Raw genomic sequence first — 15,264 nt, forward strand, 5'->3', positions numbered from 1 at the left:
AGTAGTATGATCTAGTATAAAGAAAATTGGCCTGAGACCAGGATAATCTGAGCCTTACTGTTCTTGGACAAGTTGTTGTATAAAATGAGACAGTTAGTTGATTTCTGTTTTTTCCAGTTGTAAAATCCTATAATGCTTTTTGTGTAGATTTTTCTGTAACAAAACCATGACTTTGATTATATTCATACGCTATACATACAAGGAAAATATTCCTTAATCTCTTATATCTCTCATATTTTATTTTAATCAGATGCTGTTTTGTAAGTGGAAAAAACGAACTGGTTTTCTCATCTGAGAATGCAACAAATAAGCAGAGAGAACAGATATAACTCAGCAGTGTGTTAAGCTTAGGTTCTGTTGACTTCCTTAACTTGGTTGAATCTTGTTTAGATTCTTGTTCATCATAATTTTTTCCACTGTCTTTGCCATATGTTAAGTTTTCTTCAGCCTGTCAGTCACTTCCTGAAATTGTATTTTTTCTATAAAGTACTCAAAATCTTTGAAGAGAAATGATCATTCTTGCCAGGATTTGATCAGTCTCATTATAAAAGAGAAGGGAGTACTTACCCTTTTGCTCATGTAAAATTTGAATATGTATTTGTTTGGTATAACAGGTTTCTTTCTGCATTGTCCTTAATCACCTTCTGTGTGATTCTGAAAGTTTACCTTGCAGCATTTTCCATCTTTTGAGAGGGTTGGTTTTATGTGTCTCACCAAACTTGTCATTTCTTAACCTTTTTTCTTTCCCTACCAAATATGGGACTAGTAGCCATATACTAATAAAGTAGTTTAGTCATATTATAGTAACCCATCTTGGGAGAAGACATGTATGTATTCATATGTTTTCTCTTCTGCTCTGTGTGTGTGTATACACCTCTTGTATAAGATATTGTGCTTAGTTGCTCAGTTGTGTCCAACTCTTTGTGACCCCATGGACTGTAGCCCACCAGGCTCCTCTGTCTGTGGGATTCTGCAGGCAGGAATATTGGAGTGAGTTGCCATGCTGTCCTCCAGGGAATCTTCCCAACCCATGGATTGAACCCCAGTCTCCCACATTGCAGACGGATTCTTTACTGTCTGAGCCACCAAGGAAGCCTCTTCTACAAGATCAGTTCAGTTCAGTTACTCATTCATGTCTGACTCTTCTGCGACCCCATGGACTGCAGCATGCCAGGCTTCCCTGTCCATCACCAACTCCCGGAGCTGACTCAAACTCATGTCCATTGAGTCAGTGATGCCATCCAACCATCTCATCCTCTGTCGTCCCCTTCTCCTCCCACCTTCAATTTTTCCCAGCATCACTTACATCCCAGCATCCTTACATCACTTTCCAGTGAGTAAGTTCTTCACATCAAGTGGCCAAAGTATTGGAGTTTCAGCTTTAATATCAGTCCTTCCAATGAATATTCGGGACTGATTTCCCTTAGGATGGACTAGGCCTCTCAAAGAGTCTTCTCCAATACCACAGTTCAAAAGCATCAATTCTTTGGTGCTCAGCTTTCTTCATAGTCCAACTCTCAAATCCATACATGACTACTGGAAAAACCATATCCTTGACTAGACAGACCTTTGTTGACTAATGTCTCTGCTTTTTAATACGCTGTCTAGGTTGGTCATAGCTTTTCTTCCAAGGAGCAAGCATCTTTTAATTTCATGGCTGCAGTCACCACCTGCAGTGACTCTGGAGCCCCCCAAAATGAAGTCTGACACTGTTTCCATTGTTTCCCTGTCTGTTTGTCATGAAGTGATGGGACCAGATGCCATGATCTTAGTTTTCTGAATGTTGAGCTTTAAGCCAACTTTTCTACTCTCCTCTTTCACTTTCATCAAGAGGTTCTTTAGTTCTTTGCTTTCTGCCATAAGGGTGGTATCATCTGCGTATCTGAGGTTATTGATATTTCTCCCAGCAATCTTGATTCCAGCTTGTGCTTCATCCAGCCCAGCGTTTCTCATGGCGTACTCTGCATGTAAATTAAATAAGCAGGGTAGCAATATACAGCCTTGACATACTCCTTTCCCGATTTGGAACCAATCTGTTGCTCCATGTCCGGTTGCTTCTTGACCTGCATATAGATTTCTCAGGAGGCAAGTCAAGTGGTCTGCTATTCCCATCTCTTTCAGAATTTTCCACAGTTTGTTATGATCCACACAGTCAAAGGCTTTGACGTAGTCATTATAGCAGAAGTGTATGTTTTTCTGAAACTCTTGCTTTTTCGATGATCCAGTGTACTTTGGCAGTTCGATCAAGTGAATTTGATTTGCTTGTACAAGATAGGCGAATATAGAAAACTTCAGAAATTCAACTTTTTCATATTCTTCTTACCTTTATTTTCTGACTTTTCCAAATATAACTTTTGAATTTAATCTATTTCCTTATTGTTTGAATATTGAGTAAATAATGAAACTCTAATGTCTTTCCTTAGAGTTAACAAGTGTTAATGGTTACTTACATTTTTGTGATTTTTTAAAAAAATTTACATTCATGTACTAATAAATTTCAATGCTTATAATTTAGATATGTATCATTTTAAAGTATAGTATCTGTAGGTTAGAATTGTTTCTTAAAACTGCTTCAAAAGCTTGCCAAGGTTTCATGTGGCCTCCTACTGTGAATTTACTCTTAAACTTCTCTTGTACTGAATCTGCATTCATCTTTATGCTTGGCAGAGATAAGAACTTGATTCTGCTTGTGAAGACTTTTACCTATCACTAGTAGTGCTAATTAGAACTTTTCTCTCATACTGCTCCTATTATTTATCACTGAGAAGTAAGTCCACAGTTAGAGCAAGCATTTAGTGTTAAGCATTTAACTTTTATTGTAAAGTTGAAATGTGGAGTTGAAATTTATTTGCTAGCAAATAAATAAGCACCATAATGACTGCTGCTGCAGAGATCAACAGGTGGAAGTGAGAGGAGGAAAAATAGGTAAAGAACGGAAGACAGATTTTTTATAGTTATTTTATCTTTCACATTCAATTTACTGCATTTATTGGGTTAAAGAGCTGTTGTCCTTACCGAGTATGTTTAGGATGTGATGGCTATTGAGGTTGAAAACACTAGTAACTCACTTTTCCCTGAAATGTTGTGTAGGTCAGCTTTTCATGTCATGACTAATTTGACTTCTTGCCTACCTTTCTGTTCCCGGCTTCTCATGTTCTTCAACAGATCCTACACATGACATCTTTTATGCATCTCTGTTTTTGTATATGCTGTATTTTCTACCTGGAATGCCTGTCTCTAACCAGATTTCAATTCAATCTTAAAGATTCAGCTTATATTTCATCTTTATTACATAGTCTCCCTGCTGCTAAGATCAGTTTGCATGTTATAACACATTGCATATATTTAAATAAATAAAGTCAAGTAACCTGTTTGGAATGGTGTTTGGCACCCAATGTTTGCTAAATGTTAGACCTTATTTTATTAAATTATATTTCTCTGCCATAAGAGTACTAGCTTAAGGCCATGGATATGCTATGTCCAGTCCATCTTTGTATTTCTAGTGCTTGGCATATAGGTGATTAATAAATATTTGGATGGTTGAGTGTATGCTTTTTAGCAGGCTTAAAGTGGTAATACAGTAGAATCTATGTTGTGGGAAGGATATGTGTGTGTTTAACTTTTTAAAAACTACTGGGATATAGCTTACCTTGCATAAACCTCATCCATTTTAGGTGTACAATTTAATTATTTTTAGCAGATTTTCAGAGTTGTGCTGACTACTACAATCCCGTTTTAAAATATATTTCATCTCTTCACAAAATAAGATTTTTTCTTCTTTTTCTTTTTTGTGCTATTACCTAATTATCAATACTTCTAGGGTAAAAATGACAGGCTAGATGACATAAAGTCAAAGTATTAAATTCCTTATCTCTTGAATGACTAACTTTAGAATTTTCTTTAAACATTTAAGTTTCATACTGTATGTTGTTATATTACCATATTTTAGATTAATAGTTTTTAAAGAAAACTGTACATTGATAAAGGTGACTTAGAAATTAAATAGCCATAAATTAAGAAAGAAAATACTATACCCTACACCCCATTAGAGCAGAACCGAATGGACATACAGTAATTATTTGTTAATTTTAAGAACCACATTCCTTCTAAATGGAAGTTCTGTGTTCTGTAAGATTCACTTGTTTGAATTTTTGGCGATTTCTTGTCCCCTTTTGCCTGAATTTAAAACTTTGAAGCTGTATTACAAGCGAAGAAATACAGAAATTCTGGGTGATCAGATCAGCCTGAACTCTATCTACTCTTTATTGGGGGAGGAGAGATGGAGGGAGGCGCCCTCTACAGCCTTTGTCCTTTAGATAGTCTTTGGCCTATAAATAAGCCTTTGGCCAGTTTGGCAGCCTTTTGGAATTCTGATTGACAGCTTACTGCATCAGTGTAAATCATGTGACTCCATAACTATTGTGTTTGCATGTAGTGTGTAAAAAACTGCTCTTTAGAATAAGTTAAAATTTAGAAAAAGAAACCTTATGTATCCCTTTCATGAGACCTCAGGGGAAAAAAATCCTTGATTTGAGATGGGATTGTGATTTGAAAATATCTAAATATCTAATACTTTTAAGACATTTGGTTTTTTGCAATTAAAAAAAAAAAACAAAAAAAACCAGTAAATGCTACCAGGCTGGTGCATGGGATGTCTTTCTACTATTTTATTCAGTTGTCTCTTTACCTCAATCATTCTCTTAAATAAAAAAATCTTTTTTGCTTTATTATAAAAACGATTGTCACTTTTCTTGTTTTGTATGTTTTTATGGCTAGTAATAGCCCAAAGCTTATGTCATAACTGTAGTCTAAATTAGTTTGATAAATCCTTTTGTAGTGGTTCAAATTATCAGAAACTCTAAATTTAATAAATAAGATAAATTAAAATGGGGAAATTTTGTGTATATATAGCAGTTGTTTAGGATTTATTAATAGCTTGCTTTATTAAAAAGAAGTTACAGCCTGTTGATTATACGTTAATCCCACTTCTTTAAATGGGATGAGAAACCAGACTAGAAATCATCTCTGTCCCTCAGAAGTCTGCCTTTTACTAGACAAACCTTAGTACATTTTGCAGGTTTTATTTTCTGTGTGTGAGACATAGGACATTGTTTTTTGTTACTGTTTACTTGAGTTGTTTATTGTTTTAGTATTGTGATACAGTGAAAAGCCCATTGTCTTGATAGTGGTGCTTCTGCTTTAGAATGAACCATTGGCTCTAAAAACTGGCTTGAACTCCATTTGACTTGTGGGAGACAGTATCACTTAGTGGTTAATTGGCTATGTATGAAACTCTGAATTCTGGGCCTCCCTGGTGGCTCAGACAGTAAAGAATCCTTTACTGCTTGAAATGCAGGAAATGTGGGTTCTATCCCTGGGTCAGGAAGATCCCCTGGAGAAAGAAATGACTACCCACTCCAGTATTCTTGCCTGGAGAATCACATAGACAGAGGAGCCTCGCGGGCTAAAGCCCATGGGTCAGAAAGAGACACAGTTGAGCGACTAAACATGCACACACGCTCTCAATTGTAATCCTGGGTGTCACACTTCTAGCCATGTAGCCTTGGTCAAGTAATTTGACGTTTCTAAGCCTCAGTTCCCTTATTTGCAAAAAGAAAGAAAGATTTTTTCTTCTTACCTCTGAAGGCTGTAATGATTGAACCGTGGTGAATATTGAAAGTCTTACTATAATATTTGGCTAATTGTTTTTACTCATTTGCAGCGTACTATACAATACTAATACTTACTAGTATTTTTAGTTGTCATATTTTTAAATTCCATAGCTTTACCAAAGCTCAAATGATCACTTAAACAAAGATGGGATAAATTGATTTGGTCAAAAATTGAGGTAAAGATTTCCACACATTTAAGATCAGTACATTTTGAGAAGGAATAATATTTATTCCTCATGTTATTCCTTATATATAGAACTAGTGTATATTCTAATGGAGGAAGGGAACAATAAGCAAATAAAGTTTTACATAGTATATTAAAATGTTGTAAGGGCTATGGAGAAAAATTAGAGAAGCCCAGTACCCAGATGTATAGTTGCTGGATAGTTAGGAAAAGGAAGACCTCATCATGGAGGTGACATTTGAAACACTCGAAGATGAGTGAACACTGCAGATATTGAGGGAAGAGCATTACAGCCTGAGGATATAACAATAGCAATAATAAATACCTTAACATGTGCACTATGTGCCAGAAATTTTATGTACTTTGTATGTGTTTGTTTAATCCTTACAGTAATCCTATGATACAGGTACTTTTGTTATTGTTCTTCAGTTACTAAGTCATGTCCAACTCTTTTGCAACCCCATGCACTGTAGCCTGCCAGGCTCCTCTGTCCATGAGATTCCATAAGCAAGAATACTAGAGCAGATTGCCATTTCCTTCTCCCAGGAATCTTCCCGACCCAGGGATTGAACCCTCGTCTCCTGCATTGGCAGGTGGGTTCTGTACCACTGAGCTACCATGGAAGCCCATGGGTGGTTTTTTGTTTTTTGTTTTATTAATCCCCATTGTATAGATGAGGAAACTGGGGCATGGTAACAATTATTATGGCTGAAAATTAAACCAAATCAGTTTATTTCTAGAGTCCATTTTCTTAGTAGTTGCTATATGGTATGTTAGAAAATGCCTTGAAGAGAGAATTTCCAGTGTGTTAGAGGAATAGTAAAGTTAGTGAGGATACAGCAGAATGGATGGAGAGAATCATAGGAATTGAGATCTAGGAGGTGGTAACCAGGGAGGGGATGAGATGGGAATACTGAAGCCATTGCAGTGACTTGGCATTTACTCCAAAGTGGAAAACCATTGGGTGGTTTTGAAGAGGGGAGTAAAATGATCTGATTGACTTTTTAGAAAGGGTTTCTTTACTGAGTCTTCCCATGAAGACTATGGGTAGAATTCAAGAAAACCTGGGAACTTAGAAAAAAAATAATTGCATCCTTGTTTTCACTAACTTCTAGCTGAAAGAGTATTTCCTTCAGTTAATAATGTAGCCAATAAACCTCCGTATTTATTAAAGTTACCTGTGATTTTTGTTACTGCCTATAAAAATCAGTTTTGTTGCAAGATATCCTGAAATACCATTCATGGTCATCATTACTTTGAAAGTATAGTAATTATTATGGAACTGCTAGGTTCCATTTAATATGACAATGAAGCATATGTATTACAGTTTGTTGTTTCATGTTTTCTATATTTTGGGAACAATACATTTAATTGGCTTTTTTGGTAATAGTCCATATTTTATTTCTATATTTAAAACCACTGTCTGAGTTCCAGAGAATAGCAGGGAGGGATAAGAAAGCCTTAAGTGAACAGTGCAAAGAAATAGAGGAAAACAATAGAAAAGGAAAGGCTAGAGATCTCTTCAAGAAAATTGGAGTTACCAAGGGAACATTTTCATGCAAAGATGAGCGCAATAAAGGAGAACGGGAGAAGAGATTAAGAAGAGATGGCAAGAATACACAGAAGAACTATACAAAAAAAGGTCTTAGTGACGCATATAATCAAAATGGTGTTGTCACTCATCTGGAGCCAGACATCCTGGAGTGGGAAGTCAAATGAACCTTAGGAAGCATTTCTACAAAGCTAGTGGAGGTGATGGAATTCCAGTTGAGCTATTTTAACATCTTAAAAGATGATTTAATGACATGCTGCACTCAGTATGTCAGCAAATTTGGAGAACTCAGCAGTGGCCACAGGACTGGAAAATGTGAGTTTTCATTCCAGTCCCAAAGAAGGGCAATACTGTATGATTGCGCTCACTTTATATGTTAGCAAGATAATGCTCAAAATTCTTCAAGCTAGGCTTCAGTAGTACATGAATCGAGCACTTCCAGATGAACAAGCTGGGTTTAGAAAAGGCAGAGGAACTAGAGATCAAATTGCCAACGTCTATTGGGTCATAGAAAAGGCAAGAGAATTCCAGAAAAACATCTACTTCTGTTTCATTGACTCCACAAAAGCCTTTGACTGTGTGGATCACAACAAACTGTGAAATGGGAATACCAGATCACCTGACCTGCCTCCTGCGAAACCTGTGTGCAGGTCAAGAAGCAACAGTTAGAACCGGACATGGAACAACAGACTGGTTCATAATTGGGGAAGGAGTATGTCAAGGCTGTATATTGTCACCCTGCTTATTTAACTTCTATGCAGAGTACATCATGTGAAATGCTGGGCTGGATGAAGCACAAACTGGAATCAAGATTGCTGGGAGAAATATCAATAACCTCAGATATGCAGATGACACCACCCTTATGGCAGGAAGCAAAGAGGAACTAAAGAGCCTCTTGATAAGGGTGAAAGGAGAGTGAAGTAGCTGGCTTAAAACTCAACATTAGCCTCCAATTAAAATAAATAAATTTATATTAAAAAAAAAAAAAGAAAACTCAACATTAACTTTTTGAAAAAAGCTAAGATCATGGCATCCGGTCCCATCACTTCATGGCAAGTAGATGAAGAAGCAATGAAAATAGTGACTGATTTTATTTTCTTGGGCTCCAGAATTACTGGTGACTGCAGCCATGAAATTAAAAGACACTTGCTTCTTGGAGGAAAAGCTATGATAAACCTATACAGTGTGTTAAAAACCAAAGACATCACTTTGCCAGCAAAGATCTGTATAGTCAAAGCTGTGGTTTTTCCAGTAGTTGTGTACGGATGTGAGCGTTATTAGACCATAAAGAAGGCTGAGCACTGAAGAATTGATGCTTTTTAATTGTGGTGCTGAAAAAGACTTTTGAAAGTCTCTTGGACTACAAGGAGATCAGACTGTCAGTCCTAAAATAAATCAGTCCTGAATATCCATTGGAAGGACTGATGCTGAAACTTTTATACTTTGGCCACCTGATGCCAAGATCCAACTCAAAAGAAAAGCCCCTGATGCTGGGAAATATTGAGAGCAGGAGGAGAAGGGGGCAACAGAGAATGAGTTCATTGGATTGCCTCACCAACTCAATGGATGTGAATTTGAGCAAACTCCAGGAGATACAGGACAAGAAAGCCTGGCACAGTTCATAGGGTCATAAAGAGTCAGACACGACTTAGCAAATGAGTAACAGCAACAGTCTGAGAAGGTGGCCATTGATTGCACTGGGCTGACAAGTCTATGGCACACAAAGATTAAGACTCCCTATGAGGATTACTTTGGTTGCTGTGATAATAATGGACTGGAAGAAAGATGGAGAGCAAGAACAGAGAGAGGGATGCAAGTTAGGAGGCTTTTGCAGTTATCTAGTGGAGAGAGAATGGTGAGTTGGGTCAGAGAGTGGCAGAGAAATCATCATATGTAGTTGTATTTCAGATAAGTTTTGATGATTGAAGCAATATGATTTGCTAACAAATCAAGTGTGTAATATGAGAGAAAAGGAAGAATTAGGGTTGGCTTTAATATATAATTTGATCTGTGCAACTGGAAGGATGGAGTTGCCATTTGCTGAAATTCTCTTTGAAATTATTAATAGACCTGGAATATTGGATATATTGCAAATTTTTAAAACAGTAACATAAGGCTTATAAAAATACAAAAATACTAAGTAAAAGAACTCATAATCTAACCCTCATATGAACCATGTGAGATGGGGTAGAACATATGTTTGTTAAAGATTAAAAGTTTCGGTTTCAGATACATTTGATGTATTTATTAGACATTCTAAGTATTACTTCATGAATTGCTCGCTCCACTTAATATGTCTTGGCATATGCAGTTATTAGAAAGAATGAGGTGGTCCTGTACATAATATGAACTGGTATCGTTTCTGAATGTCTGAATGTTTTACATATATCCATGTATCCATGTGTTAGGTAACTTTAAAGTGAGAAAAACAGGTTAAAAAACAGAATGGTTACAGTATGTGATAGAATAATTATGTGCTCCTTAGGAAAAATAAAATAGATCTGCATATACCATCATGAAAGGTCTTCCAGATCTTTAAATAAAATAAATAAAAATAAGGTAAAGAACAGAATAAGTGTATCAGAATCATAGTAAACCTAGCTATGTTTATCTTTAAAGAAAGAGGCTGTGAATTATCAGCAAGGTTTTCGCCCCCTCCCCCACCCCCCTTTTTTAAAGCAATTCCGTTTACTAACCTTGTACATATATTACTTTTTAAATAGGGAATTCTTACAAGGAGTGAGATTATGGATTATTCTTTGTACCTTTGTGTTTTTAATAATTCCTATGTTACAGTTTTAAACTTTTATGATATATCCAATATTATAGTTCCAGTAGTAATTTCAAAGAGATTTTCAGTATTTAAGAATGTGAATATGAAGTGAAGATAGGAAATCATCATATAATCTTTATTAGGAGTAAAATATGACTTTATGTATATATATGACTAGAAGAAAAGATTAGGGGTGTACATCAAAATGTTAATAGCAGTTTTCTCTGGGTAATGGAATTTGAGGTGATTTTTTAAAAACAATTTTCTTTAATTTCTTTCAGACTATGAGAAGACAACGAAATGAAGTTGTAGTTGAATTAAGAAAGGTGAGTCTGATTAATATTGTGTACTTTCAAGTATAATTACAGCAGCCATATATAGAGAAATTAGCAAATGTATATGAATCTCAAGTGCTTAAATGAGCATTTCTTTTTTCTTTGAAAATGGAGATATTGACTAAATTTGACAACTGTTGGCAAGGTGCATTTTGTCGAGTATCTAAAATAAAGGTAAACATATTATCTGATGGTTTTTTCTTCTGTAATTTTAAATGGTTTATATAAAGTGTATGTCATAGTTATACTAAATAGTTCTGCTATTTACAATAATTACTCCATAAAAGGAGCTTGGTATTTAAAAATTTCATCAACTTTTCAAGTATTAAAGTAGGTTAGTTGAGAATATATTTTAAAATTCATCCTGAACATTTTAGTGAAATTCAAGTGACCCTTAATTTTTGTAAGACATTGTTAATTTTTGTCTGATTTTTGAACTGCCCAACTTTTGCTTTGACTTTGCTTTTAGGTGATAAAGAGAAGCTCCCAGATGATGTATAAAATGGTTCAGTACTTTTAAATAAATATGTATGTTTGTTTGGTCCTGGCTTAAACTCTACTCTTATCTTTTTTAATCAAATTAGGTTTGTTGTTTTTTTTTTTAGTTTGTTTTTACATTGTTCACAGTTCATTAAAAATGTAGTGTTTGGAGTTTGGGGCTCAAATAGGTGTTGCTTACCTGTTTAATTCACAATTTGGTTTAATTGTCTGCATTTGCATTTTACTTTTAAAAGTCACTTTGTATTTTTTTGTAGGCACAGGATTGTCTAATTTTTATGTGAAACTACTTAGCTTTTAAAAATTTAACTGAAGTTGTATTTTTTTAAGAATAAAAGAGATGAACATCTCTTAAAGAGGAGGAATGTACCACATGAAGATATCTGTGAAGACTCTGACATAGATGGCGATTATAGAGTGGTAAGTTATTGTTATTCTGGTAATTTAAAAATTATGTGATTTTTACATAAATACAGAATTACAAGGTGAATTTTTAACTTAATTTTCTCTAACTTTTTCCTAGCAAAATACCTCTCTAGAAGCTATAGTTCAAGTAAGTTGATTTCCCCTCCCCCACCCTCATTCATATTTCTTGTACTTGTCAACTAATTATTGTGTATCTGCATCAAAAATTGTTTGGTTTTTTATAGAATGCTTCAAGTGATAACCAAGGAATTCAATTAAGTGCAGTTCAAGCTGCTAGGTAAGTTAAGGACATATTTAATGTTTGTAACTTAGGTTTGGGTTTTTACTATATAGTAGTCCTGTTTCTTATTAACTTTGATGACAAACAATAAAAAATAGTCATAGACCTAATGAATTTATTTTAAAAATTATTCTCTAAGATTATTCTCTAATTTAGAATATTAAAATTAGCAAATTTCTAATTCACTAAGAACCAGAAACTTTAATGTACATTTAAAATGTGCAAACACTGGAGAAAGGTTGATTTGACATGTTATTGCTATAGACTAATAGAAAAACATTGTAAAACTTTTCATTCTTTAATGAATAATAGGTTTAATTTTATTAAAAGTCAGATTCTTCAGCTCCTGCTCGGGTAGCTGATTCTTCTCACAATTTTCATATTGATCAAACGATAAGTTGAATTAAAGCTTTAAAAGACACTTACTCCTTGGAAAGTTATAACCAACCTAGAGAGCATATTGAAAAGCAGAGACGTTACTTTGCCAACAAAGGTCTTTCTAGACGAGGCTATGGTTTTTCCAGTGGTCATGTATGGGGGTGAAAGTTGGACTGTGAAGAAAGCTGAATGCTGAAGAATTGATGCTTTTGAACTGTGGTGTTGGAGAAGACTCTTGAGAGTCCCTTGGACTGCAAGGAGATCCAACCAGTCCATTCTGAAGGAGATCAGCCCTGGGATTTCTTTGGAAGGACCGATGTGAAAGCTGAAACTCCAATACTTTGGCCACCTCATGTGAAGAGTTGACTCATTGGAAAAGACTCTGATGCTGGGAGGGATTGGGGGCAGGAGGAGAAGGGGACGACAGAGGATGAGATGGCTGGATGGCATCACCAACTCAATGGACATGAGTTTGAGTGAACTCCAGGAGTTGGTGATGGACAGGGAGGCCTGGCGTGCTGCAATTCATAGGGTCTCAAAAAGTCGGACACGACTGAGCGACTGAACTGAACTGAACTAAACAGCATGTACAGGCTGCAAGATGTTAAGATTTAGGACTACAGAAACTCCTACTTATCATTTTACATATTTCTGTTGTAAAACCTGTGCACTCATATTTCAAAGGAAAAGCCAGAGAAACTTAACTACTGAGACATTTGTATTAATAAATAGCGTGGGGAAGACATGGTTGTATCATAGTACAATATAGTGGTTTCTTTGTTTTTTTATATATGTAAGAATAATACCCTATGTTCTAATTATCAGTAGGAAAGAGACACTTAAGCAAGAAATTAACTTGTTATAAAATGTTAAAGTGGAAAAAGACTTCACATCTTCATATAATATCTTATCCAGTGCTTTTGAGTCCCTTTTATGTTTATTAGACTTTGCTACTTTTGTATATTCACTGTATATGGCCTAGAACCAATAAGGAAATTATAAGATTACAGTGTTGTCCTCTACAGGTTAAAGAACTTATTAGAAAGGTCTTTGTTAATATAGGAAGAAAGTCACAGAAATCTTCATATCTCAGCAAATTAATGTTAATAGGAAGAATGATTAAGAAATTAATACATTATGCTCACCATTGTCAGTGTTAATTAAAATATTGGAGCAGCTCTTCTCAACATGAGTTCTGCAAGATAATGAAAGTCCTAAGGCAGGGTATCTGAAAATACAGTGTGTGGATCCCTAGGAGATCCTGAGATAACTTTAGGGGCTTTTATTTTCACAATAATTCTAAAAAAGAATAAGACTTTATTTGCCATTTTAAAAATTGTGTTAGCATTCACATTGATGTTGCAAAATTGGCTGGGTAAATTACTGGCACCTTAGCACAAACCAAAACAGTGTCACCAAACTAATGATACATTGTATATATGGTATATACCATTTTGCAATCAAAGAAAAAACATCATTTCTCTTTAAGAATGTCCTCAGTGAAGTAGTAAAAAAGTTTTCTTTTATCAAATTTGAAACCTTGATTAACAAAGACTGGGTTAAAGACTGGCTTATATCCTATTTTGTGTAAAGAATTGTGCCATATATTATGGAAAATACTGTGAGGAAGCATGTGGAATAATTGTTGCTCTGTAGGAAGTTTAGAAGCTAATTGGGAAGGCAAAACTATATAAAAAATAGTGATGCTCAACAGTAAGTATGGCTGTATGCCATGTAAATATTCTTGGAATTTAGAGAGAGCAGCTCAGACGGTCAAGAATCTGCCTACAGTGCAGGAGACCTGGGCTGGAAAGATCCCCTGAAGGAGGGCACGGCAACCCACTCCAGTATTCTTGCCTGGAGCTCTCCCCATGGACAAGAGGAGCCTGGTGGCCTACAGTCCATGGGGTTGTAAAGAGTCAGACACAACTGAGCAACTAAGCATACACACACAGGTTATATAGATAGAGTTTGACTAGACAGAAAAGAGAGCGTTCCGAGTGTGGGAAATAGGATTTAAAGGGCCTGCAAATTAGATTGAAATGTTGGGACAGACAACTGATCCTTGAATTACAGAGAATTAGTTAGACAAATAAAATGGAGTCAGTTTGTGGAATGTTACAAAGCTCAGTCAAGGAGTTTACATTGATAAGATAGTAAATTAGCAGCTATCACTTGGTTTATATATGGGAATAACATTTCCTTTAGTTGTTGAGAATGGTTGAGCTTTTATGGTCTTTAATTTAGTGTATAGAGTAGGATAAAGAATTGGAAACTGGTATCATTTATAAACTTGTACCAGCATCCTACACACTTTTGTCCTAACTTAAAAGAAGTGGTAAAGTGTTCATGTCTTTATGGTTGTTAAAACCATGTCTAATGATTCATGTCTACCATTTTTCCTAATTAGTAATAATTTCTGTGAATTTATAAATCTTTTTATAATAGAGAAAATTGCATTATATAAATTTTAAAAGTAACTTTCAAGAAGAGTGTGGCACATATTCAGGTTATTGTAATCAAACATTAATTTGAATTTAATTATGTTTCATTAAGTTTCATAAGGAGTATGTATATCTCTTATAGGAAGCTTTTGTCCAGTGATCGAAACCCACCAATTGATGACTTAATAAAATCTGGAATATTGCCTATTTTAGTCCATTGTCTTGAAAGAGATGACAAGTAAGTACATTCTTTTAAGAAATAATTTACGGTGTGTCCTTTGCAGAAGACAACATTTTCTTAGTAGTTAATTAGATCTTCAACGAAAAAAAAAAAAGGGCTATAAGATGGAGTTGAAAAGCCAACGTGAAAAACAGTATAAGATATGTTTACCCTAAGAGAAGATAAAGATCAAACGGGAACTTGCAAGTGAATTTAGTTAGCCTTTAAGCTTTGAAAATTAGTAAGGTCTAGTTTATCCAGATAATTACTTGAGAAAGCTGTTTAGTTAGTAATGTGCAGGTATCTTAATAAAGAGTTCTTAATAAAAATAAGGACACCTTGAGAGGGTTATATGCTTTTTATAACAAAGAGATATTTTAAATGGCATTGGAAGTTAAAAAATACTGGGTATATAGATCTTTTACATCAAAATATTTAATACTTTTAAAATGCTGGAAGGGAGGAGTGGTTGGTAGATATTTTGGGCCAATGTAGAAATGCC

The 15,264-nt window shown here is 35.1% G+C and overlaps 1 protein-coding gene across 1 annotated transcript in view; it reads left to right on the forward strand.

Annotated features, from left to right (window-relative positions):
• The window catches only part of KPNA4 (karyopherin subunit alpha 4), a 62,281-nt gene that overhangs the window by 20,290 nt on the left and 26,727 nt on the right, over positions 1 to 15,264 (forward strand). The window contains exons 2-6 of the mRNA XM_027542370.1: positions 10,463 to 10,507; positions 11,345 to 11,434; positions 11,538 to 11,567; positions 11,665 to 11,717; positions 14,685 to 14,780. Coding sequence (XP_027398171.1) covers positions 10,463 to 10,507; positions 11,345 to 11,434; positions 11,538 to 11,567; positions 11,665 to 11,717; positions 14,685 to 14,780 — 314 coding nt within the window. The remainder of the gene's footprint in view (positions 1 to 10,462; positions 10,508 to 11,344; positions 11,435 to 11,537; positions 11,568 to 11,664; positions 11,718 to 14,684; positions 14,781 to 15,264) is intronic.

This window comes from Bos indicus x Bos taurus, chromosome 1, assembly GCF_003369695.1.
Source record: "Bos indicus x Bos taurus breed Angus x Brahman F1 hybrid chromosome 1, Bos_hybrid_MaternalHap_v2.0, whole genome shotgun sequence".
In the NCBI taxonomy this organism is placed as follows: domain Eukaryota; kingdom Metazoa; phylum Chordata; class Mammalia; order Artiodactyla; family Bovidae; genus Bos; species Bos indicus x Bos taurus.